At 38.0% G+C, this 25,024-nt stretch overlaps 1 protein-coding gene and 1 pseudogene across 3 annotated transcripts in view; both read right to left on the reverse strand.

The window, feature by feature from the left end:
• RP2 (RP2 activator of ARL3 GTPase) overlaps nucleotides 1-25,024 on the reverse strand; it is a 59,404-nt gene that overhangs the window by 4,699 nt on the left and 29,681 nt on the right. For all 3 annotated transcript variants that reach the window (XM_074213696.1, XM_074213697.1, XM_074213698.1), the window contains exon 4: nucleotides 1,464-1,549. In XM_074213696.1, the coding sequence (XP_074069797.1) occupies nucleotides 1,464-1,549 (86 nt within the window). The remainder of the gene's footprint in view (nucleotides 1-1,463; nucleotides 1,550-25,024) is intronic.
• LOC141506701 (arginase-1 pseudogene) lies at nucleotides 16,540-17,725 on the reverse strand (annotated as a pseudogene).

The following is a 25,024-nucleotide window of genomic DNA, read 5'->3' on the forward strand; positions in this document are numbered from 1 at the left end:
GATTCTTCACCCTAACATTTAAAACTGTCTATCACAGCTTCTTTCAGTGTCAGTTACAGTTCAGACTTCCTATTTTGCTAGAAAATAACATAATTACTCTTGCCTTTGCTCATACTATTATCCTTAATTTGGTCCAGAAAATATTCTATCGCATTTGCCTTCAAAAGTCCTACTCATCCACCAAAACCCAGATAAAATTATCTTTCTTCCATGATGCCTTGCAAGTCGAGCATAATCCTTCACACTTACCTCTCCCCTACACGCTAAGTACCCTTTTCTTATTGTAATGTACCACATACATTATAGCTTTGAATTTCACTGCCATTTACTGTTCCACTGGAGAACAGATCCTTCAAATGTCCTAGCCCCAATTTAAAAGTAACATTTCCCCTGTAAGAAAAGTCCTTGGGGGGGGGGGGGGGGGGGCAGCTAGGTGGTACAATGGATAGAGCACCAGCCCTGGAGTCAGGAGGACCTGAGTTCAAATCCGGCATCAGACACTTAATAATTACCTAGCTGTGTGGCCTTGGGAAAGTCACTTAACCCCATTGCCTTGCCAAAAAAAAAAACTAAAAAAAAAGTCCTTGGCAAATATTAATTTTTTTTCTTTTCTTTCTTTTTTTGTTTAGGTTTTTGCGAAGAAATGGGGTTAAGTGACTTGCCCAATGTCACACAGCTAGGCAATTATTAAGTGTCTGAGGCTAGATTTGAACTCATGTCCTCCTGACTCCAGGGCTGGTGCTCTATCCATTGTACCACCTAACTGCCCCAAATACTAAATTTTTAAATAAGAATCTGATGAACAGAATCCATTATTCATTTACTTCCTATATCATTTATTTATAGATAATAAAGGCAAATTTCAGCTTGGCTGTTTTCCAATTTTCAAAATTCCAAATTAGGCAAGTTTTGTTGTTGTTGTTGTATTTTTTAGGGTTTTGCAAAGCAATGGGGTTAAAGTGTCTTGCCCAAGGCCACACAGCTAGGTAATTATTAAGTGTCTGAAGCCGGATTTGAACTCAGGTACTCCTGACTCCAGGGCTAGTGCTCTATCCACTGCACCACCTAGCTGCCCAAGGAAAGTTTTGAATTAACTCAAGCTTTTGCTTACTTGAAGTAAAATTGATATTAGCTAATACCAATTACCTAAGGAAAGTTGTGTGAACAAAAATTTTAACTATAAACATATAAAGTCTATTATCATTTCATACAGTAGTTTCAAGAGGCATTGTTGAGCTAGTAGAGAGTTGGTCCTATGGCTAGGAAGACTTGGGTTCAAGTCCTGCTTCTGATTCACAAGGGCTATGTGATGCCTAGACAAAACTCTAAAACTGGAAGATGCAGAAAAGGTGATGGCTTGTCCTGGTAGTTATAATTTAATCAACCAGGGAGATCTCTATAACAAAAATTTTCAAAGACTATCTTTATTCCTATTTTTCCACAATCTGACACAATTTTCTCACCTTGGTCCCATTGAATACATCATTTATGATGAGTTGGCAACCTTCTACTGCACCATCTCCATTAAACTCCAAAGCTATTACAGGACCTAGAAGAAAAGCAAAGATTTATTTTATTAATGAAAGTTACTTAATATAAATTCTAAAGTTAGCTTTCCTTTTCTTCCCTAAGGGAAATATGAGGTACTTTTGGGGGGATGACTATATTGCATGGTTAAGGCTCTTTGTATTTCTACCTTCAAATAATTAATGAAATATGTATGTAAAGTGCTTTGCATACACTAAAGTCTTTATAAATATTAGCTATTAATTTATGGTGAGCAGTAAAACATGGCAAGCAATTTCCAGGGTTTGTTAGAACTAGTGGTACATTAAGTAATCCTAGTCTTGAATTTGTGGGAGATATTAAAATATCTAGATGTCTCTAGTAAAATCAGATACTACAGGAAGATGACATAGAAAAAAATAAGTGGAGAAAAGTTACCCATAATTCACAGAAAAACACAAAGATTAGAAACAAACAGCATTCATGATTTTCATGTCTACTATGTACTAATGTACTGTATATGTAGGTAATAATCACAAATTTGAAACTTTAACAGAATAAGATAAATATAACCTCACAGTCCTGGAAGAAACTAAAAAGTGACACTTATTAATATAAAGATTTTATTCTAGATTGAAATCACAGGTCTACTTACAAGTTGGTATGATTTTCTCTGGTTCCTTTTTTCTTTATAAAATGAGGGGGGTGGGTTGTACTAGATGGCTTCTAAGGTTCCTTTAAGCTTTAAATCTATGATACTAAATATGCTTTTAAAAGGAGGAGAAAGGGGCAGCAAGATGGTATAGTAGATAGAGTACCTCAAGAAAAAAAAAGGAGTGGGAAGAATAGTGTTTGGAAATAGACAATTCTGAGAGAAGCACAAGAGAAAGCATGTGGGTAAAGATAAAAGAAGATAAAAAGAACCATCTTTTTAAATTATAAGCTCCATGAGAGCAGGGTTCATGTCTTATTTATTATCTCTATCATACTAAGTTTTTAGTACAGTATTACATACCTAGTAGACATTTAATAGAAAACTTATATCGTCATAGAAGCATATTAAAATCAGTTTAGCTAGAGAGTATAAGGTGGACATTTTTCTAATATAGATCAAAGCTGTTAAAAACAAACCAGAAATACAATAGTAATAGCAATTTTCAACTCTTAAGATCTCTATTGAACTAAATATGCAACTACAAAAATTGGAGAAAGAAAAATTAAAAACCCCAATTAAATACCAAATTAGAAATTTTAAAAATTAAAGGAAAATTAAAAAAAGCAAAAGCAAAAAAAAAACTATTGAATTAATAAATAAAACCAAGAGTTGGTTTTATGAAAAAAACCAATATAATTGATAAACTTTGGTCAATTTGATGTTTAAAAAAAGAAAGACAAAAACCAAATTGCTACTATCATAAATGAAAAAGGTGAATTCATCACCAATGAGGAGGAAATTAAATAATTTGGAATTATTTTGTACATCTCTATGCCAATAAATTTGATAAACTAAGTGAAATGGACAAATATTTACAAAAATATAAGTCGCCCAGGTTAAATGAAAAGGAGATTAAATACCTAAACAACCCTATTTCTGAAAAAAAGAAATTCAACAAGCCATCATTGAACTCCCTAAGAAAAAATCTCCAGGGCCTGATGTATTCACAAGTGAATTCTATCAAACATTTAAGAAACAATTGGTTCCAATTCTATATAAACTCTTCAATTGATTATTTATTTTAATGGCTTTAACATTTTATCTGTTTTCCAATTATATACAACAGTAATATGTACCCATCATTTTTTTGCAAGGCTCTAAATTCCACAATTTTCCCCCCCTCCCTCCCCCCAGGCTGTCTGACAGTCTCTACATTGTTTCCAGGCCATAGACTGATATAAATTGAATGTTATAAGAGTAAACATAAGAATAAACATAAACCCCCCTCCCCCCAAAAAAAGATGGGAAACCTCAAAGAGAGAGAGAGAGAGAGAGAGAGAGAGAGAGAGAGAGAGAGAGAGAGAGAAAATGTACTTTAGTCTCTGTTCAGATTTCAATGGCTCTGTCTCTGGGGTGAGTTGCTTTCCCTATAAGTCCACCAGAGAACTTGCTTCAATGTTTTTCCCTCAGTTGCTATCACTAGCTGTACCTCCACTCTATTTCTTCCCACACTCATCCTGGCCCTGTCCAAAAGTGTGTTGCATCTGAGTACCCTCTCCCTCGATCTTCCCTCTCTTCTATCACCTATTCCCCCTTCCCTCCCCCCATTCCCCCTCATCCCGTCCCTTTCCTCCCATCCTTCTCCAAGGCAACAGATTTCCTCACCCTATTAAATGTGCATGTCATTTCCTCCCTGAGCCATTTCTGATGAGAATGAAGGCTCACTCATTCCCTTTGCCTTTCCCCCTCCCCTCCATTGAAAAAGCTTTTTTTTTGACTTATGTGAAATCTCTCAGCTTCTTCATCTCCTTTTCCTTCCTCCCAGTGCTTTCCCCCATCGCCCACTGACTCCATCCCTTTTACCACATCATACCATTATATTCCACTCCTTCCTATGTCCTGTCTATATATGCCCCTTCTAACAGCTCTTATAAATGAGAAAGTTCATATTGAGTTATCAATATCTTCTTCCCATGCAGGAATACAAACAGTTCAACATCAAGTTCCTCATAGTTAGTTCCTCTCTTCCACTCCCTCTATGGTTCACCAGAGTCCTGTACTTGGAGATCAAATTTTCTGTTCAGCTTTGGTTGTTTCAATGGGAAAGTTTGAAAGTCCCCTGTTTCATTGAAAATCCATCTTTTCCCTTGAAAGAGGATGTTCAGTTTTGCTGGGTAGTTGATTCTGCTGTAAACCAAGATCTTTTGCCTTCCAGAATATCATATTCCAATCCCTAGGAGCCCTTAATGTAGATGCTGCCAGATCCTGTGTAATCCTGATTATGGAGCCTCAGTAATTGAATTGTCCGTTTCTGGCAGCTTTTAGAATTTTCTCTTTGAATTGGGAGTTTTGGAATTTGGCTACAATATTCCTGGAAGTTTTTCTTTTGGGATCCCTTTCAGGGGGTGAACGGTGAATTCTCTCAATTTCTATTTTACCCTCAGCTTCTAGGATCTCAGGGCAATTTTGTTGTGTTTTTTTTTTTTTGAAAAATGAAGTCTAGGTTCTTCTCCTGGTTGTGGCTTTCAGATAGTTCAGTAATTTTCAAATTATTTCTATTGGATCTGTTTTCAAGATCAGTTGGTTTTTCCAACGAGATATTTCACATTTTCTTCTAATTTTTGGCTTTTTGGGGTAAGTTTTATTTCTTCCTACTTTCTTGCAAAGTCATCAGCTTCCTTTAGTTCCATTTTGCATTTGAAGGAGTTATTTTCTTCAGAGAGCTTTTTTTAATCTCCTTTTCCAGCTGGCCAGTTCTGCTTTTTAAGGCACTCCTCCTCATTTGCCTTTTGTTTTGCTTTTTCCATTAGGCCTAAATTGGTTTTTAACATATTATTTTCTTCAGTATTTTTTTGTATTTCTTTCACCAAGATTTTGATTTGGTTTTCATGATTTTACTGCATCGCTCTCATTTCTCCTCCCAATTTTTCCTTCACCTCCCTTAATTGCTTTTCATCCACAGTCTGAGCCCATTTTCTATTTCTCTTGGAAGTTCTGGATATGGAAGCTTCAATTCTGTCCTCATCTAAGTATGTGTTTTAATCTTCCATAGGACTGAAGTAATTCTCTATGGTCAGATTCTTCTTTTTTCTGTTGTTTACTCATTTTCTCAGTCCAAGACTAATTTACAGCACTTCCAAGGCTTGGGGGGGGGGGGGGCCCCCCACTGGGACCTTTATTCCTCCAAGCTCTTAGCCTGTGCTTTGATATGTATTTGGGGGGGGTTGTTTTTTGGGGTTTTCTTTTTTTTTTTTTAGATTTTTGGCAAGGCAAATGGGGTTAAGTGGCTTGCCTGAGGCCACACAGCTAGATAATTATTAAGTGTCTGAGACCGGATTTGAACCCAGATACTCCTGACTCCAGGGCCAGTGCTTTATCCACTGGCCACCTAGCAGACCCTGTGCTTTGATATGTAGATGGCCCCTTACTTCCCTCTGCCCTGAGGCTATAAGGATTCAGCTATCTTAGTATGGAAGCCCAAAATGCACCCTGGGTCTGAGTGTAGGCAAAGGGCAGAGTCCTGCTCCAGGGAGAGCAGAGAAATTTCTGAAGACTTCCCTTTATGGCTCTGGGGGTGCAGGTGGCTTTCTCCCTATTCTCACTGCAGGTTCTGTGGCTGGTGCTGCTCACTCCATGCTCACCCAGGTGCAGCAGAGTTTGCTCACCACCCCTTCAGACTGTTGCAGGTGATCTCTGGGCTGGGCTGGGCTGTACCATGGCTTTTTTTCCCAAAACCCCGGTCCTGGTGAAGCACACCTTTCTCGTGGAACTTCTAAGTTATCTCGGACTGAGGAAATGTGTCACTCAGTCTTTTTGTGGGTTCTCCTCTCTAAATTTTGGCTAGAGCCATCCTTGTTTTTTTGGGGGGGGGGGGGGTGGGGGGGTCGGAGTTGTCAGGGAACGCTGCATTCATGCTGCCATCTTGGCTCCATCCTATATAAACTCTTTGGAAAAATAGGTGAAGATAGAACTTTGCCTAATTCTTTCTATGATATCAATATGGCGGTGATACCTAAACCAGGAAGAGTTAAAACAGAGAAAGAAAATTATAGACCCATCTCCCTGATGAATATAGATGCAAAAATCCTAAATAAAATCTTAGCAAAACGATTACAACAAGTTATCACTAGGATAATACATTATGATCAAGTAGGATTTATCCCAGGAATGCAGGGTTGATTTAATATTAGGAAAACTGTTAGTACAATTAATTATATCAGTAACAAACCTATCAGAAATTATATGATTATATCAATAGATTATATCAATAACCCATTCCTACTAAAAACACTAGAAAGTGTAGGAATAAATGGACTGTTCCTTAGAATGATAAGCAGTCTCTATCTGAGACCATCAACAAAGTATTATATTCAATGGGGATAGGCTAGAGGCATTCCCAATAAGTTCAGGGGTGAAAACAAGGATGCCCATTATCACCACTACTATTCAATAACATATTAGAAATGTTAGTTTCAGCAAAAAAGAGAAGAAAAAGAAATTGAAGAAATGAGAATTGGGAAGGAAAAGAAAACTCTCACTTTTTGCAGGTGACATGATGGTATACCTAGAGAATCCCAAAAAAATCATCTAAAAAAACTACTAGAAACAATTAGCAACTTTAGTAAAGTCGCAGGATATAAAATAAACCCTCATAAATCCTCAACTTTTCTATATATGACTACAAAGATGCAGCAGGAAGAGCTAGAAAGAGAAATCCCATTCAAAGTAACCACAGACAATATAAAATACTTGGGAGTCTATTTGCCAAGGCAGACTCAGAAACTTTTTGAAAACAATTACAAAACAGTTCTTAAGATCTCTGTTCAAAATCTCATTAGCTAGTATTTGACAAATTCTTCACTGGGCCTTCCTGAAATTTCATCTTTTGCAACAATCTTTCATTATCTGCATAAGTGGGAAGAGAGTTATTTAAAAAAAAAAAAAAACCTTGACAATGCAATCATAAATTATACCAATAGGAAAGAAAACAGGGTGATTTCCAAAACTAACAACATCCCCCTGAAATACCCACTGTGGTCCACATAATAGGGAGCTCTCTGATGAGCTCAGGTTTTTTTTTGTTTGTTTGTTTTTAGGGTTTTTTTGCAAGGCAGTGAGATTAAGTGGCTTGCCCAAGGCCACAAAGCTAAGTAATTATTAAGTGTGTGAGACCAGATTTGAATCCAGGTACTCCTGACTCCAGGGCCTGTGGCTTTATCCAATGTGCCACCTAGCTGCCCAAGCTCAGGTTTTAAAAAGATAATACAGAAGCTAAAATGATATAAAACCAAGACCCAGCAGTTAGTGCACAATGACCCAACAAATCAGGTGTTGAATAAATGTATTGAATTGAAGAATGATTACCAAAAGAATGACATGAACTTGTAAAAATTGTGTCAAGAAGGTTAAAGTATAAAATTAGCTGAAGCTTTTGAAAAATTTTATTGGCATTAAAAACAGCTTTATTTAGGTACAGTCAAGAAGAAAAGGGAAGACCCTACTTTTGATAAGAAACACAAACAGCTGATGGAATTAATCAATTCCTGTTTTGCTTCTGTCTTTTCTACCAAGAAAAATGATCTTCACAATGAAAAGGTCAGACAAATATCATTAAGCTTGAAAGAAAATCAATTCTAGTTAAAAAAAATAAAAAATAGAGTAGAAGTGATTATGAAGCTATTGTGAGAAATACAAAAAGAATTATAGAGAAATTTAGTGGTGTCACAAGATTAAGGACAAGTAAATAATAAACTCCAATTTTCAAGACAGGATAAAAGATTTCAGAAGCTTTTAGCCTGCTGACATCAATCCCTAGAAAATTGTTTACACAGTCTCTGAATATATGTAATGCATATACTTAAGCATAAGAAACCTACATTAGTTCACTAAAGAAAAAATTGCTCTAACCCAAACTAACCTCACAATTTAATAGGCTTTAATAAGCCTATAGAACAGGGAACAAAATAAGATATATTGTTTGATTTCTGGAAGAAATGTGACAATGTTTTTATCCTGTTGCAGACAAATGAAGACACATGGGATGGCTAACAGAATAAAATAGTGCATTTTACCTGGATGAATAAATCCTCAAAAAATCCTGATTAATAGGATCACTATCAATCCATTTATCTAACTGAGTTTGACAGGATTCTAATCTCAGCTTTCCTGTTTGACATTTTTATCAATAACTTGGATGGAGATAAATAGCATGCTTATCACATTCACAGATGTCAGAAACTTGGAAGAAAAAGGTAATATCAGATCACAAACTGGATTTATAATTAATAGATATAAAATCCTCTGATTAGATTTACTTTTTAAAATTACCTTATTTTTACATCACATTTATTTCTGAATATACTTATGTCCTAATCAGAGGGAGCTCTTGTAACAAAGATTTTAAACAGAGTTTAGCAAAAACTAACACACAGACTGTGTTTGAGAATATATGTAATGTTCTATATCTGTAATCCCCCTACTTCTGCAATGAAGGGGAGAAGGAACTTTTTTTCTTAACTCTTCTCTCTGCTTATTTTTTTTAAGATTTTATTTATTTTGAGTTTTACAATTTTCCCCCAATCTTACTCCCCCCCCCACAGAAGGCAATTTGTCAGTCTTTACATTGTTTCCATGGTATTACATTGATCCAAATTGAATGTGATGAGAGAGAAATCATATCCTTAAGGAAGAAACATAAAGTATAAGAGATAGCAAGATCAGACAATAAGATATTCCCCTAAATTAAAGGTAATAGTTCTTGGTCTTTGTTCAAACTCCAGTTCTTTCTCTGGATATAGATGGTATTCTCCATCGCAGAGAGCTCCAAATTGTCCCTGATTGTTGCACTGATGGAATGAGTTAAGTCCATCAAGGTTGATCATTGCCCCTATTTTGCTGTTAGGGTATACAGTGTTTTTCTGGTTCTGCTCATCTCACTCAGCATCATCATTCAAATCCCTCCAGACATCCATGAATTCCCATTCCTCCTGGTTTCTAACAGAACAAGTGTTCCATGATATACCAAAGTTTGCTAAGCCATTCCCCAAATGAAGAACATTTACTTGATTTCCAATTCTTTGCCACCAGAAATAGGGCTGCTATGAATATTTTTGTACAAGGGATGTTTTTACCCTTTTTCATCATCTCTTCAGGGTATAGACCCAGTAGTGGTACTGCTGGATCAAAGGGTATGTGCATTTTTGTTGTCGTTTGGGCCAAGTTCTAAATTTCTCTCCAGAAAGGTTGGATGAGTTCACAGCTCTATCAACAATGTAAGAGTGTCCCAGATTTCCCACATCCCTTCCAACAATGATCATTATCCTTTCTGGTCATATTGGCCAGTCTGAGAGGTGTGAGGTAGTATCTCAAAGGATCTGCTTAATTTTTTTTTTTAATCCACTAGAGAAGTACAAGATAGGGAAAACCTGACTTAACAGCATTTAATATAAATAACTGATGGGTTTTAGCATTAATCCAAGTAAACAAAAGATTATATATATATATATATATATAATATACATATATATGAAATCTCCAATTCAAAAATCCATAATGCAATCTTATGCAATATTAATGGAAGCATGGCATCAAAAAGGAAAATGACAAAAATACCCAAATACTCTATTCTATACTGGTACAACTACATCTGGAGTATTCTTTTCAGTAGTATGTGCCACATTTTAAAAAGAGCTATTACCAAAACAGTTTATTCAAAGAAAGATAACCAAGATGATAATGGTTTGACTTATCACTTAATATAACATAAAAAAGAAATAATTATAATCTAGAACAGAGATCAGAAAACAGGGACCAATGAGTTAGAAAGCATTAAGACAGAATGTGATTCATATTAAGAACTATCTAATGATTAGAAATAGTCCATTTCAGTATTACACATCTCAGACTATAAATGATCAACCTAAAGCTGAAAGATTAGACTAAATGATCCTCCAACTTTAAGAGTCTGTGATTCTATAACTAAATCACTTTTATATCTACCCATATCCACATGTCCATAAAATTTTGTTCCTTTCAGAAAAGGAGAATAAAAGTTCTTGGGTTTTTTTAATCAAAGATATTATATCAATCCTTAATTATCCAAGAGTAAATTACTCCTGTCAACTCTAGCTTCCAACTGTTGATATCCAGCCATGCCTCAGTCCTCCAATAACAAAATCAAGCCAAGAGGGAATTAACACCAGACACCAAAATGGTAACAATTGTCTGAAAGTATGCCTCCAAGCCTATTCTCAAGACAGCTTTCCCAAGTCAGATAAATTTTTTTGCTTTGATATTATCTACCCCTCTTTTTCTTCTACTACCATGAATAATAAAAGATGACTGTACTTAAAATTCTCCTATAAAGGACTAGTTATACTTTCTATCACAATTTCTGTATTTCATTAAGTTCATTTTGATTTCAAATTGAACTTGTCATGACTGGTGTCAAATTTTTAGCCAGAATGTAATCATAAGTTGGCCAAAGAAAATATATACAATTCAACATGTATTTTTATGAGTACTCATTATGTGCCAAGCATTGAAATAGGCACTGTAAGACATAATAATGAAATATAAGGATCTCTGCCCTCAAGGAGTTCATAATCTTGTTGGGAAGACAAGCCTTGTGCACATGGAATTATTAGGGAACAAGGCAAACAGGATGTAATTAACAACTAAACTATAATAAAGTTTGAAAGTATCTGGATGAAAGTAATTACGGTCTGCAAATTTGTTCGTGTTGGCTTCCTGGAGGGAGAGCTAGAAATGGGCAATTGCCTAGAAAGAGAAGAGACAGAAAAGCCTATAAACCTACAAATGCATATGTATAAAAGTATAATAAATTTTCTGTATATTTTATAAAAAGTATATTTTTCATAAAGCCAGGAGTACGACAGGGCTTTCCAATAACTAATACCAAAGAGCTTAGTTTCTTATGACAGAGAATAACTTCACATATTGTGATAAAAGCAATATCTTAATTCCTTCCCTTAAAGAAATTAGACAGGTTTTTGTCCTGAAAGACAATCGAACAATCTTGATTTTAGCCCAGGGGACAAAAGTTCAAGCTTAGACTCCCTTGAAGCTGGTAACCAATGGAATAATAGATCTAACTTCCTAGACTTCAAAGAGCATAAAAAGATCTACCCAAGTGGATCTGCTAAAACCCCTCAGGCTTCCTGAGTTCTCACACTCTACTGATCATAACTGAGGAGACGGGCCAAGTCTTACCTAAGCAAAGAGTGACAGAATCCTTGCTGAAGATCCTTTCTCTGATGGGCTAAGTAAAAAAAAAAAAAAAAAAACTGGTAGCCAAGATGATAGTGTGAAGGCAGTATTTCCCAGAAATTCATTCCCCCCAAAATCCGAAAGCTTTCAAATTCTAACTGTATCCAAAATTTAAAGGAACAGAGCCCACAGAAAGACTGAGTGATACACTTTCCCGTTCAAGATAACTGAGAAGTCCTAAAAGAAAGGTGTGTTTCACTGGGGGGGGGGGGGGGGGGGTGGAAAAAAGCCACAGCCACAATCCAGGGATCAGAATGAACAGCATGAAGGGGTGGTAAGAGAACTCTGCCATACCAGAGTGAGTGAGGAGTACCAGCCTCAGAGCAGCCCTGCAGTGAGAAACTGAAGTGGGAATCAGGGAAGCCGGCCTGCACCTCCAGAGCACAGCCCACAGATGGTAAGGGGAGAGGTCTCTCTACTTTCCCTGGGGCAGGACTCTGCTATTTCTCCACACTCAGATCCAGGTTGCAGTCTGGGCTTCCATCCTAAGAAAGCTGAGCAGGGACTCTCCTCACAGCTCCAGAGCAAAGGGGAGCACCTGTGGTCATCTACAAAACAGAACACAAGCAAGAGAGCATAAGAAGGTCCCAGTGGGGTATCCCCCCCAAAAAAAAGCCCAAAGCCTTGGAAGTGCAGTAAATTAGTCTTGGGCTGAAGAAATTAACAAACAGAAGAAAAGAAGAACCTGACCATAGAAAATTACTTTGGTCCCATGGAAAATTCAGAAGATGAAATAAAACTCTTCCAAAAAAGCCAAAAATTAGAAGAAAATGTCAAATATCTCACTGGAAAAACAACCAACCTCAAAAACAGATTCACAAGAAATAATTTTAAAATTACTGGGCTACCTGAAAGTCATGATCAGGAAAAAGAGTCTAGACTTCCTTTTTCAAGAAATAATACAACAAAATTGTCCCAAGAACCTAGAAACAGAGGGTAAAATAGAAATTGAAGGAATTCACCAGTCACCTCCTGAAAGAGATTCCAAAAGAAAAACCTCCAGGAATATTATAGCCAAATTCCCTAACTCCCAAATCAAAGAGAAAATACTAAAAGTTACCAGAAACAAACAATTCAACTACTGTGGCTCCATAGTCAGGATTACACAGGATCTGGCAGCATCTACATTAAGGGTTCATAGGGATTGAGATATGATATTCAGGAAGGCAAAAGATCTTGGTTTATGACCAAGATCAACTACCCAGCAAAACTGAAGATCCTCTTTCTGGGAAAAGATGGACTTTCAATGAAACAAGGGACTTTCAAACTTTCCCACTGAAACAACCAGAGCTGAACAGAAAGTTTGATCTTCAAGTACAGAACTCTGGTGAACCATAGAGAGGGTGGACAAGAAGGACTATGAGGAACTTAATGATGTTGAACTGTTTGTATTTTTGAATGGGAAGAAGATATTGATAACTCATATGAACTTTCTCATTTATAAGAGCAGTTGGGGGGGCAAGCCAAAATGGCAACAGGAGAGGATCATCTCTTAGGTGCTCTCTCTCTGATATTTCCTAACTTATAAAATAAGGACTCTAACTGATTTTTTTGAGAGACAGAACCCACAGAGGGATCCAGTGAGGCCAATTCTCCAGCCCAAGGTTACCTGGAAAATAGCAAAAAGGCTCCTCTCCACGGGGTTAGAGGGGTGGCCTGCTGGAATGAAGGAACTTCAGCCTCCCAGAGGCAGCCCCAGGGCACTGGGAGCCGTGGCACACAGTAGAGGGGCAGTTTCCTGACCTACACCCCAGGGAAGCACCAGGTACAACTTGGGGGATCAACAGGGGTGGGGAAGACAGGACTGGGACCTCTGGCAGAGCCAGCCACATGAAGCCCAGCCCTCAAGGCACTCAGCGAGCAGCATGGCCATGGCAGCCCAGATCCAGGAAATGAAAGCAGGCAGAGTCGATAAGCAAGAGCCCCCAGGGCATGAGTGTTGAGCCTAGGTAGGGGAGTGGAGAGAGACTTCCAAGGTCTGTCCTCTGTACCTGAAACAGGATTCTGGGGTTCTGACCACATTCAGATCATGATCGAAGTCTAGCAGGGCCCCCCCCCACCTCAGGCCCATGGCAGAGGGGTGCACTTGTGGTCATTCACAGAACAGGAGGGAAGACAGAGCCTAACACATGGAGTTCCTTGTTGGGGGAGGGGTGTCTCAATAATACTCAAAAGCTCAGGAAGCACCCCATAACCAGGCACAGACTGGAGAAATGAGTCAACAGAGAAAAAAGAGGAATACCATTGAGAAATACTTTGTCTATGATCCCAAGAAGGTTCAAAACACTCAATCTGAAGATGAGGAAGTACAAGTTCCAGCATCTAAAGACTCCAAGAAAAATAGAAACTGGGCTCAGTCTATGACAGAGCTCAAAAAAGACTTTGAAAATCAAGTGAGGGAGACAGAAGAAAAATTGGGAAAAGAAATGAGAGAAAAGCAGGAAAAACATGAAAAATAAGTCAGCAGCTTAGTTAAGTAGATCCAAAAAAATGCTTTAGAAAATAATACATTAAAAACCAGCATAGTCAAATGGTTAAAACAGTTCAAAAAGTTTTAAGAATGGTTTAAAAAGCAGAAATGGCCAGATGGAAAAAGAGAGATAAGAAAGCTCTCTGAGGAAAACAAATCCTTCAGATGTAGAATGGAACTGAGGGAGGCTGCTGATTTTATGAGAAACCAAGATACAATACTTCAAAAAATCATAAGAATGAAAAATTAGAAGAAAATGTGAAACATCTCATTGAAAAAAACAACTGATATGGAAAACAGATATCAGGAAAGATAATTTAAAAATTATTGGAATACCTGAAAGTCAATATCAGGAAAAGAGCCTTGACATCATTTTCAAAGAATTACTACAGGAAAATTGCCCTGATATCCTAGAAACAGAGGACAAAATAGAAACTGAAAGAATCCCCAGCTCTCCCCAAGATAGAGATACAAAAATAAAAACAACCCCCAGGATTATTATAGCCAAGTTCCAGAACTCCCAAGTCAAAGAGAAAATGTTACAAGCAGCCAGAATGACACAATTCAAATACCGTGGAGTTGCAATCAGAATCTCACATAGCAGCAACTACATTGGAAGCTCATAGGGCTTGGAATATAATATTCTGGAAGGCAAAAGAGCTCGGAATGCAACTGAGAATCAACTACCCAGCAAAACTGAATGTCCTCTTCTAGGGAAAAAGATGGACTTTCAATGAACCTGGGGAATTTCAAATGTTCCTGTTGGAATGGCCAGAAGTGAACTGAAAGTATAACCTTCAAGTACAGGACTCAGGTGAAGCATAGAGAGTGGAGAAGGGAAAAATATGAGGGACTTAATAATGATGCAATACATGTATTCCTGCATAGAAAAATGATACTAATGATACTCATATGAACCTTCTCATTTAATAGAGAAGGTAGAAGGAGCTTTTATAGATGAAGCACAGGAGAGAGTTCAATTTGAAGGTGTAATATAGTGTAAAAATGGAGTCAATGGCTAAAAGGGAAATGTAATGGGAGAAAGAAAAAGGAGAGGTGGAATAAGCTAAGATATTTCATATAATAATTTTTTTATTACAATGAGCTATTTCAATGATATGGAAGGGAGGAAGGCAAGGGGGAAGGAGGGAACCTTCGCTCTCATCAGAGGTGGCTAGGAGAGGAAACAGCATATATACTCAATGAGGTAAAGACATCTAGAGTAAGAAGGAGAGAAGGGGGACAGGGGGAAGGGGGGATGTGAGTGATGGAGGAGAGGATGGACCATGGGGGGAGAGTGGTCAGATATAACACATTTTCTATTTTACTTCTTGCAAGGAGTGGGGATTGGATGGCCTGTCCAAGACCATAGAGCCAGGTGGATGCTGGGCCTAAGGGGTGGTATGGGGGCTCTGGGTCTCTTGGTCCCAGAGCCAGGGATCTGTCTGCTGCACCACTCAGCTACCCTACAGCATATTTAAGAAGAGGGACAGAGTGAAAGGAGAGAGAAATATATGGTAATGGGAAAGTACGAATGGAGGGAGTTGCAATCAGCAATAGAAACAGTGGAAAAATATGGAAGTAGCTTTTGTGATGGACTTATCATAAAAAATGTGATCCACCCACAACAGAGCTGGAGGTGTTGGAACACAGACTGAAGCACATTTTATTATTATTATTATTACTACTATTATTATTGTTGTTGTTGTTATTAGGGGGTGGTACACAGGGCAAATGGGGCTGGGTGACTTGTCTGGGGCCACACAGCTGGGTGATTGTTGGGTGTCTGAGGCCGGATTTAGACCTGGGTGCTCCTGGCTCCGGGGCTGGTTCTCTGTCTGCTGCGCCACCTGGCCACCCCTACTATTTATTAGTAGTAGTCATAGTATTTTATTTTATTTTGTGTTTGTTTGTTTTTTTTGGTTTTTGCAAGGCAAAAAAATTTTTTAAGGGAAATTAATTGCTATCTTGGCTCCAGGGCCAGTGCTCTTTCTGCTGCTGTACTTATTATTATTATTATTATTATTATTATTATTATTTTATTTTAATTTAATTTTTTCTCTTTATTGCTCATGCAGGTCTATATTTTTTGGGTGGAGGGGTATTATGCTTACTTTTTTTTTTTAATTTGATGAAGTATTTTTATGAACAGACATTTTGGAAGACAGAAACTTCATGACAAAGCATTCCCCCTACATAGACTTATTTAAATTATTTAGGCAAATAATTCAGGTTAAGATCTCTCATATAAAAATAAATTTTACTGGTGGAAAGTATAAAGTCTTACTGAAGCTATTCTTCTAATAATTAAATTCTATCAGACAGGTGCTGACACCTGTCATCTGTTTGCTATTAACATATTTGGGCCCTACCACAGATTTATGGACAGGAACACAATGGCAAATAACAAATTAATTCTATTTGTCTTCTGTTACTAGTTATCACTAGAAATGTATTTAGGTTGTTAAACCAGCTAACAGCAAATTAATGAATTAGCCTGAAGTTTACATATCTCTTCCCCAAGATCACTTATAAGTCTTTTCCCTTGATTACAGCTAGAGGGCAAACAAAAATATTTTGATTTCACACTAAAGAAGGGATCAGAACTTTAATTATCTACCTAATAAAATTTGCCAAAAGGCTTTGGGGAAAGTGTAAGCTTAAGCACAATTTCTAGAGCTGCTTATTGTTAACCATCATTGAATCTTTATCAATTCTCTTTACCACCTTCTACCTCCCCCAGTTCCTTTTCAGAATTATTCAGACTTCTTTATGGTTAATTGGCACTCTTAATTGCCCTCTCGAGCAACTCCAAAGCATGACAAAGTTAATGCAATAGCAGTATTCACTGTTCAGTTTACTTCTTCTGGTGTCTTCCCAAGAGATGGATTGACTTCCATTATGTCTAATCCTGAGAGGAGTCCTGTTTTATAGATTTCCTCTGTAATATAGAGACCTTCTCTGTAAGTGAGGCCTCCAGGTACGGGTGTGCCAATAGCTGGTGTGAAAGATGGATCCAACCCATCTACATCATAACTCAGATGAATTGGTCTTTTCCTCCTTCCTATTAGGTAACTCAGTGTTTCTTCCTTGTCTACTTCAGTCATTGAAAAAAATTTAATACCCAGATCTTTAAGGATGCGATGTTCACCAGGATCCACATCTCTCAACCCAATATATACAATGTCCTTAGCTGATAAACAGGGTGTCACCCAAGAGAATCCTGGAAGATCAGGGATCTTTCCCTTTAGTTCCTTCAACAGGAAGGACACAGGCTGCCCATGTAAGTTGCCACTTGGAGTTGTCAGAGGAGTGTTGATATCACTATGCGCATCCACCCAAATGACGCAAAGATCAGGATGAACTTTGGCATGGCCAGAGATACTTCCAATCGCCAAACTGTGATCCCCGCCAAGTATCAAGCTGGTTCTCCCATTCTTCTTCACTTCTGCTACCACTTCAGCCAGCTGCTCATTAGCTTTACCCACAGTCCTTGGGTTTTTCACAATTTGAAAAGGGGTATCATTGGGCACATCCACAAAGGATAGGTTCCCATAATCTTTCACATCACAGTCTTGTTCTTTAAGTTTTTGAACTAAGCCAGCATTTCTCAATACTTCAGGGCCTCCTTCTACCCCTCCTCGTGGCTGTCCTTTTGAGAATGAAGCTCCGATGATTCCAACTTTCTTTGGCTTGGAACTCATGTTGTTCTGAGCTTCCTCTTATCTATATTCCAAAGGGACACACAGATAGTTCTTCTCCAGGTGCCAGATGCAGCTCTGAGTGACAGAGGGCACTTTAGGCTCCATCTATGTTTACTCTTAAACAAGAATATTTTAGTAATGTATAAAAAACATCATTTGTACAAAAATAAGAACAATTAAATAAATTTAAAATACAAAAAAAATAAGAGCAGTTAGAAGGACCATGTATAGATGTCACAGGAAGGAGAGGAATATAGTAAAAAGATGGAGTCAATGGGTGATAAAGTACTGGCAGGAAGAAAAAGGAGAGGAAGAAAGGGCTAAGGTATTTCATGTAAGAGTCAAGAAAAAGTTTTTTTCAATGGAGTGGAATGGGGGGAGGCAAGGGGGAATGAGTGAGCCTTCCTTCTCATCAGAAATGGCTCAAAGAGGAAATAACATACACATTTAATAGGGTAAAGAAATCTATCTTACCCTAGAGAAAAAATGAGAAGAAAGGGACCAGATAAGAAGGAATGGAGGGAGGTAAGGGGGGTGGGAATAGGTGATAGAAGAGAGGGGAGATTATGGGAAAGGGTATTCAGATACAACACACTTTTGGACAGGGACAGGATGAAAGGAGAGAGAGAGAATAGAATACATGAGAGTGGGGAGGAACACAGTAGAGGGAAATACAGCTAGAAATAGCAACTGTGGGAAAAATATTGGAGAAACTTCTCTGGTGGACTTATGATAAAGAAGGCAACTCACCCCAGAGACAGTCATTGGAATCTGAACACAGACTGAAGTACATTTTTTTTCTCTCTCTCTCACTATTTATTCTTAAGGTTTCTCATCTTCTTGGGGGGGGGGGTATGTTTACTCTTATAACAAGATTATTGTAATAATATAAAATAAACAAAAAAAAAAAAAACCCTCAAACTGCCAAATGACAGTTTGTGGTCACCCTAACACTTGATGAACCAAAAAAGTTCTGGCTTAATCTAGGGCAGCCTCTCATACATACCTGGTTGGCTATGACAATTAGACTTTTCTACTGTTTAAAGATCTCCTTACAATTCAAATACCAAAATCTACACCCAATGATCTGAAACACAATATGTTATACTCACAGCTGTTGTTAGTCTACTAGGTAAACTTTATCCCTCCATTTCCCTTAAGTATAAAGTAGAGGTGCTATATTTCCTCAGATCCTCTCAAGTGTAACAATATCACTGTCAAAAATAAATTTTAAAATGAAAAAAACATTGATTTATTTGTAAAAATTTTATAGTTGTTAATACTCAAAATTAGGCACTTTCTCATTATTTTCGTATACCCAAACAGCAATGATTATTATGATAATTAGTTTGTAATCATCAATATATATTTAAGGGCTCACACTGCAGATATGAGTAACTAAAACAACAATTTAAATAGGGTTCCTTTTCTCTCAGAGGAAATAAACAGAATAAAATAGATGAACTATTTACATTAGGCAATAAAAGGAGAAGAAGCAATGTTAACTGCAGTATAACTGAATAAACTGACAGTCAACTTAGGACAGACTTTGCTTCAAATCCCACCTCTGACACCTCAAAATGCCCTAAACAATTTTCTCATGACTTTTAAGGTGATAATCTCCATTGGTTCAGGAAAGAGTTTCTTCAGCAGCATTTCCATACCAAAGAAATCACCACCATCAATGCTGTTATCCTCCCTATCCTCACCCCATGAGTAAGAAGTTTACTGAGAGTATTTAATGTATGTGGTCTTAACCATAATTTTTTTTGCAAAAGATAAAAAAGATACATAAGAAAAAAAGAAAATATGGTTTAAAAAAAAGTAACCTGGTGTTTAGTCAGAAAATACTTCAACACCTAGGAGAACAGCAAATTATCTTCCAAGGAAAGAAATAAAAAAAAAAACAAAACAGTAAGGTGGAAAAGTGAAGGCAATCTAAATAAAAGCTGCATGATGAAAAAGGCTCAGAGTTAAAATGTCTGCTTCATCAAATGAAAATGGCAGCAGGATTTTGATGCTTATACAATAAAAAAAAATTGAGCTAAAAGTAAGAGATTGGTTGTGAACTAAGGGCTTTCAGTACCATTGAGAGTAGGAGGAATGTCTGAATTGATAAAGAAATAGAGCGTGATTTTAATAAGCCTCCCTACAGGGCAATACAGTAAAGACTTTCAAAGAAAGACAGAAATTCCTAAAATTTCCTGTTTACTATGGGGGGGGGGGGGGGTAAGGAGAAATAATTTAAGTATAACAGGCTTTTTTTATAAAGCATTACCTAGATCCTCAAAATTCACATAAACAAATCTGATACCTCAGAGAACAAATGACAAAAACCTTTTTATAACTTTATTAACAATGTTATACTTTCAGTAAACATAGGGAAATATATTTCAATAATCACTATTATTTCATAAACAAAAGAGGGGCAGCTAAGTGACAGGATGAATAGAGAACCAGACCTGGAATCAGGAGGACCTAAGTTCAAATCAAGCCTCAGACACTTAGTAATTACCTAGCTATGTGATCTTGGGCAAGTCACTTAACCCCACTGTCTTGAAAAAAACAAAATAAATAAACAAACAACAACAAAACCCAAATAAATAAATAAAATAACAAAGCATCAGGAAATGACTTATGAAGGACTTAAAGGGCAGATCCTTTGGGACAGGAAAGACTAGTGTACAGAATGCCACCCATGTACAATGAGTACTGTTCTTAGCCACTCCTTGGAGGGCCAACCAGGGGCATGTGTATTGGAGAGTACCAGGATCCAGGTGCTAAACTACTCCCCAAGAAACACCCTTGTCCAACCCACTATGGAAATACATTTAAATAAGGCCTCCCAAGAGAGCCTCCCTTTCTTTCTCTCCTCTCTTCCTCTTTGCAGAATGGCCACTTTCTCTAAACGCAGGAACCTCATGCTCCCAGCCCATGCTACTAGAGAACTACTGGAATCCAAACCAGCTCTTAAGGCTGCTTTCCTTTCTCCCTTTCCCTCAGGTGGTCTAAAAAAATTTTAATCTGTGAACTTTATAGGCTTCTGAAATAAAATCCTAAGTTTTTCTACCTCCAGAACTACTCTGTCAAAAGAGCTCTCATTTTTAAGAGGACAACACCAATTTCTCCCACATCAGTATCATTCAATAAAACTGAGAAATAGTGACATGACAGGAAGAATAAGTTTGAATGAAGCTTTGAATCTATTGTAAGAGTTTTCTGTTCTTTTTTTCCCTTATTATTGTGAGAAGTCCCCTGATTGGCTCAAGTTTTCCTCTTAAGAGTGCTAAATTAGCTGAGACTCCCAATTACTTTGACTAAAAAAAAAAAATGAAATGGGACTGAGGTCAAAGAACTTACTCAGACTACCCCTTCTTGGTGTTTATTGATAAAGCACCTCTGAAGTGATCTTTCTTCTTCAGTTATCTTTGAATTGTAAATCTTACAAGTATATCTGTGACCTTTTCCTTTTGATGATTGTAAATTCCAATTCTCGTTTCTGGCAAGTATAAATTCAGACTTGTATCTCTCCCCTTTTTTACCTTGTACTTTTCCCCTTTTTTTCCCTCTGATGTAATCAGGGACTATATAAAGCTTTAAGAAATCCTTGTTCATTGCTCAGAGGTAATTCAGAATACTGCACCTAGGCTGAAACATAAAATAAACTTGGATTTTACCTCCTAGATCTCTGTATTGATGGTATCAGGAAGCAGCAGTACCTATCCAGGAATCCAAGGATATTTCCATATCAAGACCCAAATTATAAAAATTATACTAAGGGCATTTAAGGATGAAACTAGAAGGACAATAAATAAAACAAAATGGAAATGATTTGTAAAGATTGGTTTTTTAACTACTAAGGAAGTAGGAGCCACAACATTTGGGTGGTGGCTTGATCACCATCCTAAATATTCATATAGAGGAAGTTAAAATGTTACTTACTCTAGACCAGACATAATTCAGAAAATTGCAGAATTAAGTTCAGGCCTAGAATGCAATGACATCCTTGTGGCCCAGGAAAAAAGGCAATAAAAACAACTGAAGTTTTTAAAAAAAATTAATACTCTCTCTCCCAATGTATTCACCAACTCCTACTATGTCATACCCACTGAGTGAAAAGGTTCCCAAAATTCTATAGGTGTACTTTCTACCCTAAAATAGTAAAACCAATTTTTATCTCAAAAAAAAAAAGACTAGACTAGAGGAGACTTAATACAAAGTAACAAAAATATAAAAACAAAATAAAAGATCTAAAAAGGTACAATTCCTAGAGTAAAATTGATTCAGAACAATTCAAAATCTCTAGGATGACCAGGCATACTGCCAAGACCATCACTCCCTGAATACAGATTAACACCTCCAATTCCCACACTAATTCTTGTCACAGGTGAGGTGATATGTTATAAGGTAGCTGAGAGGACATAAACCTCTTCCATGAATCTGTCCCAGGACAGAGTTGCTCTTTTGATTCAACTCATACTCCCCACCCCTCCACCCCCCACCATGTCCTCTAGTCCCATAACCAAAATCTTTCCTTTCCTGGGAGCTCCAACAAAGACAAACTAAATTTATAATTTTATTTTTTCATTCTTATTAAGAACCCCATATTGAGAGACTATCTCCTTTATCTATAAATACTGACTGAAGACTCTCCCCTTCAGTTATGTATAGGGACCGATGATAACCACTGTTAACTAAAGAATTGCCTTTCCTCCAGATGAACTGTCATAATTATAAAAATAAAGTTTCAACTACCCAAGATGATTAAGAAGTCAAGCTTCTCCCAATAATTACACTGATGGGTTTCCAAATCCTTTCTAGGAAGAACTGTCCAAACCATGTAAGGGGTATGAAAAACCTGTCAATGAGAAACTGAACTAATACTGCTATTATTTAGAGCCCACTCAGGGAACAGAAACACCCAGGCATAGGTGATCTGCATGAAAGATGGCATAATCAAAGGGGCAAGAGGGTTAACCGGAATTATATCTAAAAAATCCATCCTGTAGAAAGAATATCTGGATCAAAGAAACTGATGGACAAGACAAAGTCCTCCCAGTTTAAGTGGTGATAGTTTGTTAAAGATACAAATTCTGGGAGGTGGGACAGATCTAACCCCCATCTTCAGGAGTGGGATGATGAAGCTGAAGTTTTAAAAGTATATCCCAGAATTCAAGGACATCACTTGTCCGAGAAGAGAAAACCCAGGAAATAAAGAGCCACAAGGTGAATCTCAGATCTTCTTCAAGGGGGGAAAAAAGGGGACCCTGATCAAAGTCAGTTAGTGTGGGGGGGGGGGGGGACTGTAAGGAAAAAACTTATATTCCACAAGAGCTTTGATGCTGGTGGCCCCAATAGAAAACTTAGTATATTCTGAAAAAGCAACAACTGGAGTAAGTACAAACCTCTTGCCTTGAATAGGAGGAGAATGGTCAGGATAATCAATTTGTCACTTAAAGGATCAGAACCATGTGAGATTGTGGTGTACAGATCTTTCCAATTTAGATACTACTACAATTGGTACAAGGACCATCTTTCAGCAGCAGCCCTGCAGTCAGGAGGACCTGAGTTCAAATCCAGCCTCAGACACTTAATACTTACTTAGCTGTGTGACCTCGGGCAAGTCACTTAACCCCATTGCCGTGCCAAAAAAAAAAAAAGAGTCCATTATTTAAGGGGAGCACATGGTCCTACATTCATTGCAACACTGCATGATGACTCCCACATCTGTACTGATTATGGACCTAGAGGACTTCTGGCCAAGATGGCGGAGAGAAGACAGGCACAGTTCTAAAGTCTCCTGATCTCTTCCCCATCTATCACATGAAACAAACCTCTTAAAAGAAATCCGACCCACAAAACCCTGAAAGAAAAGCCAGGAGAAAGAACATCTACCTTAGGGTTTCTCTCCCGCTGCAGCTTTGGCCAAATTCAGGCAGGTGAGTCTGGGCTCAGAGGGAGGATCAGCCCCAGATCAGCCAGATTAACAGCTGAATTGGAACCGGGAGTCTGAGGGCCCAGAGCCGGACCTGCTGGATCAGCGGTGGGGCTGGACAAAAGGGGCTTGGGTCCGTGGGGAAGCAGAGGTGCTGGTGTTGGTGCTGTCCCCCTGGAGCTTGGGGACCAGGCTGGGGGGAGAGTTCTGGTGCAGGAGAGCTGCAGACACCATCCCTGGGCTCCTGGGTCTGAGAAACCCCAGTGCATGCCTCCATTGCACAGAGGCCTCTTCCCAAACAAATGCAAACTACTTCTGCCTCAGGCCCAGGCGTGTGAGCAGAAGAACCAGCCCAGCTGAGGAATGACCTCAGGCCAGGGTGAAACCCACCATTGATTGAAGGCAAAAGAATTCAATAGCTCCAATTCCTCCCTTCGGGCAAAGGGAGAAGATCTCGCAACCCAGCTCAGACACTCCAGAGAAAGCAACAAGCACCTCCTACTGGCCAGCCAAAGAAACTGCACTCAGTAAAGCCTTTAGCGATCCCAAGCCGAGGTGACCGGCCCCCCACAACTCAAGATCTTAGCATAATGAAGAAGGGTCAGCAAAAAGGTGGATCCATAGAAAAATTCCTGGAAGGGAAAGACCCCAACTTAGAGAGACCTGGAACCTCTGAGGAGAATACAATCTGGTCTCCAGCACAGAATGACTTCCTTGAAGAAATAAGGAAGGAGCTTAAAAATTTGGGAGAGACAATTAATACCTTGCAACAAGAAAACAAAACCTTAGAAAGTACATTTGGACAAACACAAAAGGAGACTAAATCTCTCTGATCATCAATTGGACAATTACAAAATGAGAATAATTCTCTCAGATCCTCAAATGAGCAAATGCAAAAAGAAATTAATTCTCTCAAAACCTCAACTGGTCAAATGGAAAGCTCTTTCAAAAGTAGAATTGACCAATTGGAAAAGGAGTTGCAAGAGGTTAAATGAAGAAAACCCCTCCCAGGCAAAAAATAAAGGAGTCTACAGAAACTAATGACTCCATGAGACAGCAAGAGTCAGTTAAACAAAATCAAAAAATAGAAAAAAATAGACTATGGACCTAGTTAGTTCTCTGTTGTTCTTATAAGCATTCTTCTGATAAAGGTTGAGTTAACTTGGTTTTCAGTTCAGCAGAGGGTATAGGCAGTCTCTGATGGGAACTGTGCCCTAAAAACTATTATATATAGAAAGATATCAGGAAAGCTCTTTCATTGCTCTTGACTCTAAAGTAAAGAGTCTTGATTGCATTATTGTGTTCTTTCCATGCCCCAGATCACTCAACTAAATCCATGGTCATCACCCAGCAATTAATATAAGGCATTCTCTATTACTAAATTAATGGCCACTTAGGGTTCCAGAGAATGCACAGCAAAAAGTGGACTGAAGTTGCAAACATTGGGCAGGGAGAGGTGAATTGTG

The sequence above is a fragment of the Macrotis lagotis genome, chromosome 1 (genome assembly GCF_037893015.1).
Source record: "Macrotis lagotis isolate mMagLag1 chromosome 1, bilby.v1.9.chrom.fasta, whole genome shotgun sequence".
Classification (NCBI taxonomy): Eukaryota; Metazoa; Chordata; class Mammalia; order Peramelemorphia; family Peramelidae; genus Macrotis; species Macrotis lagotis.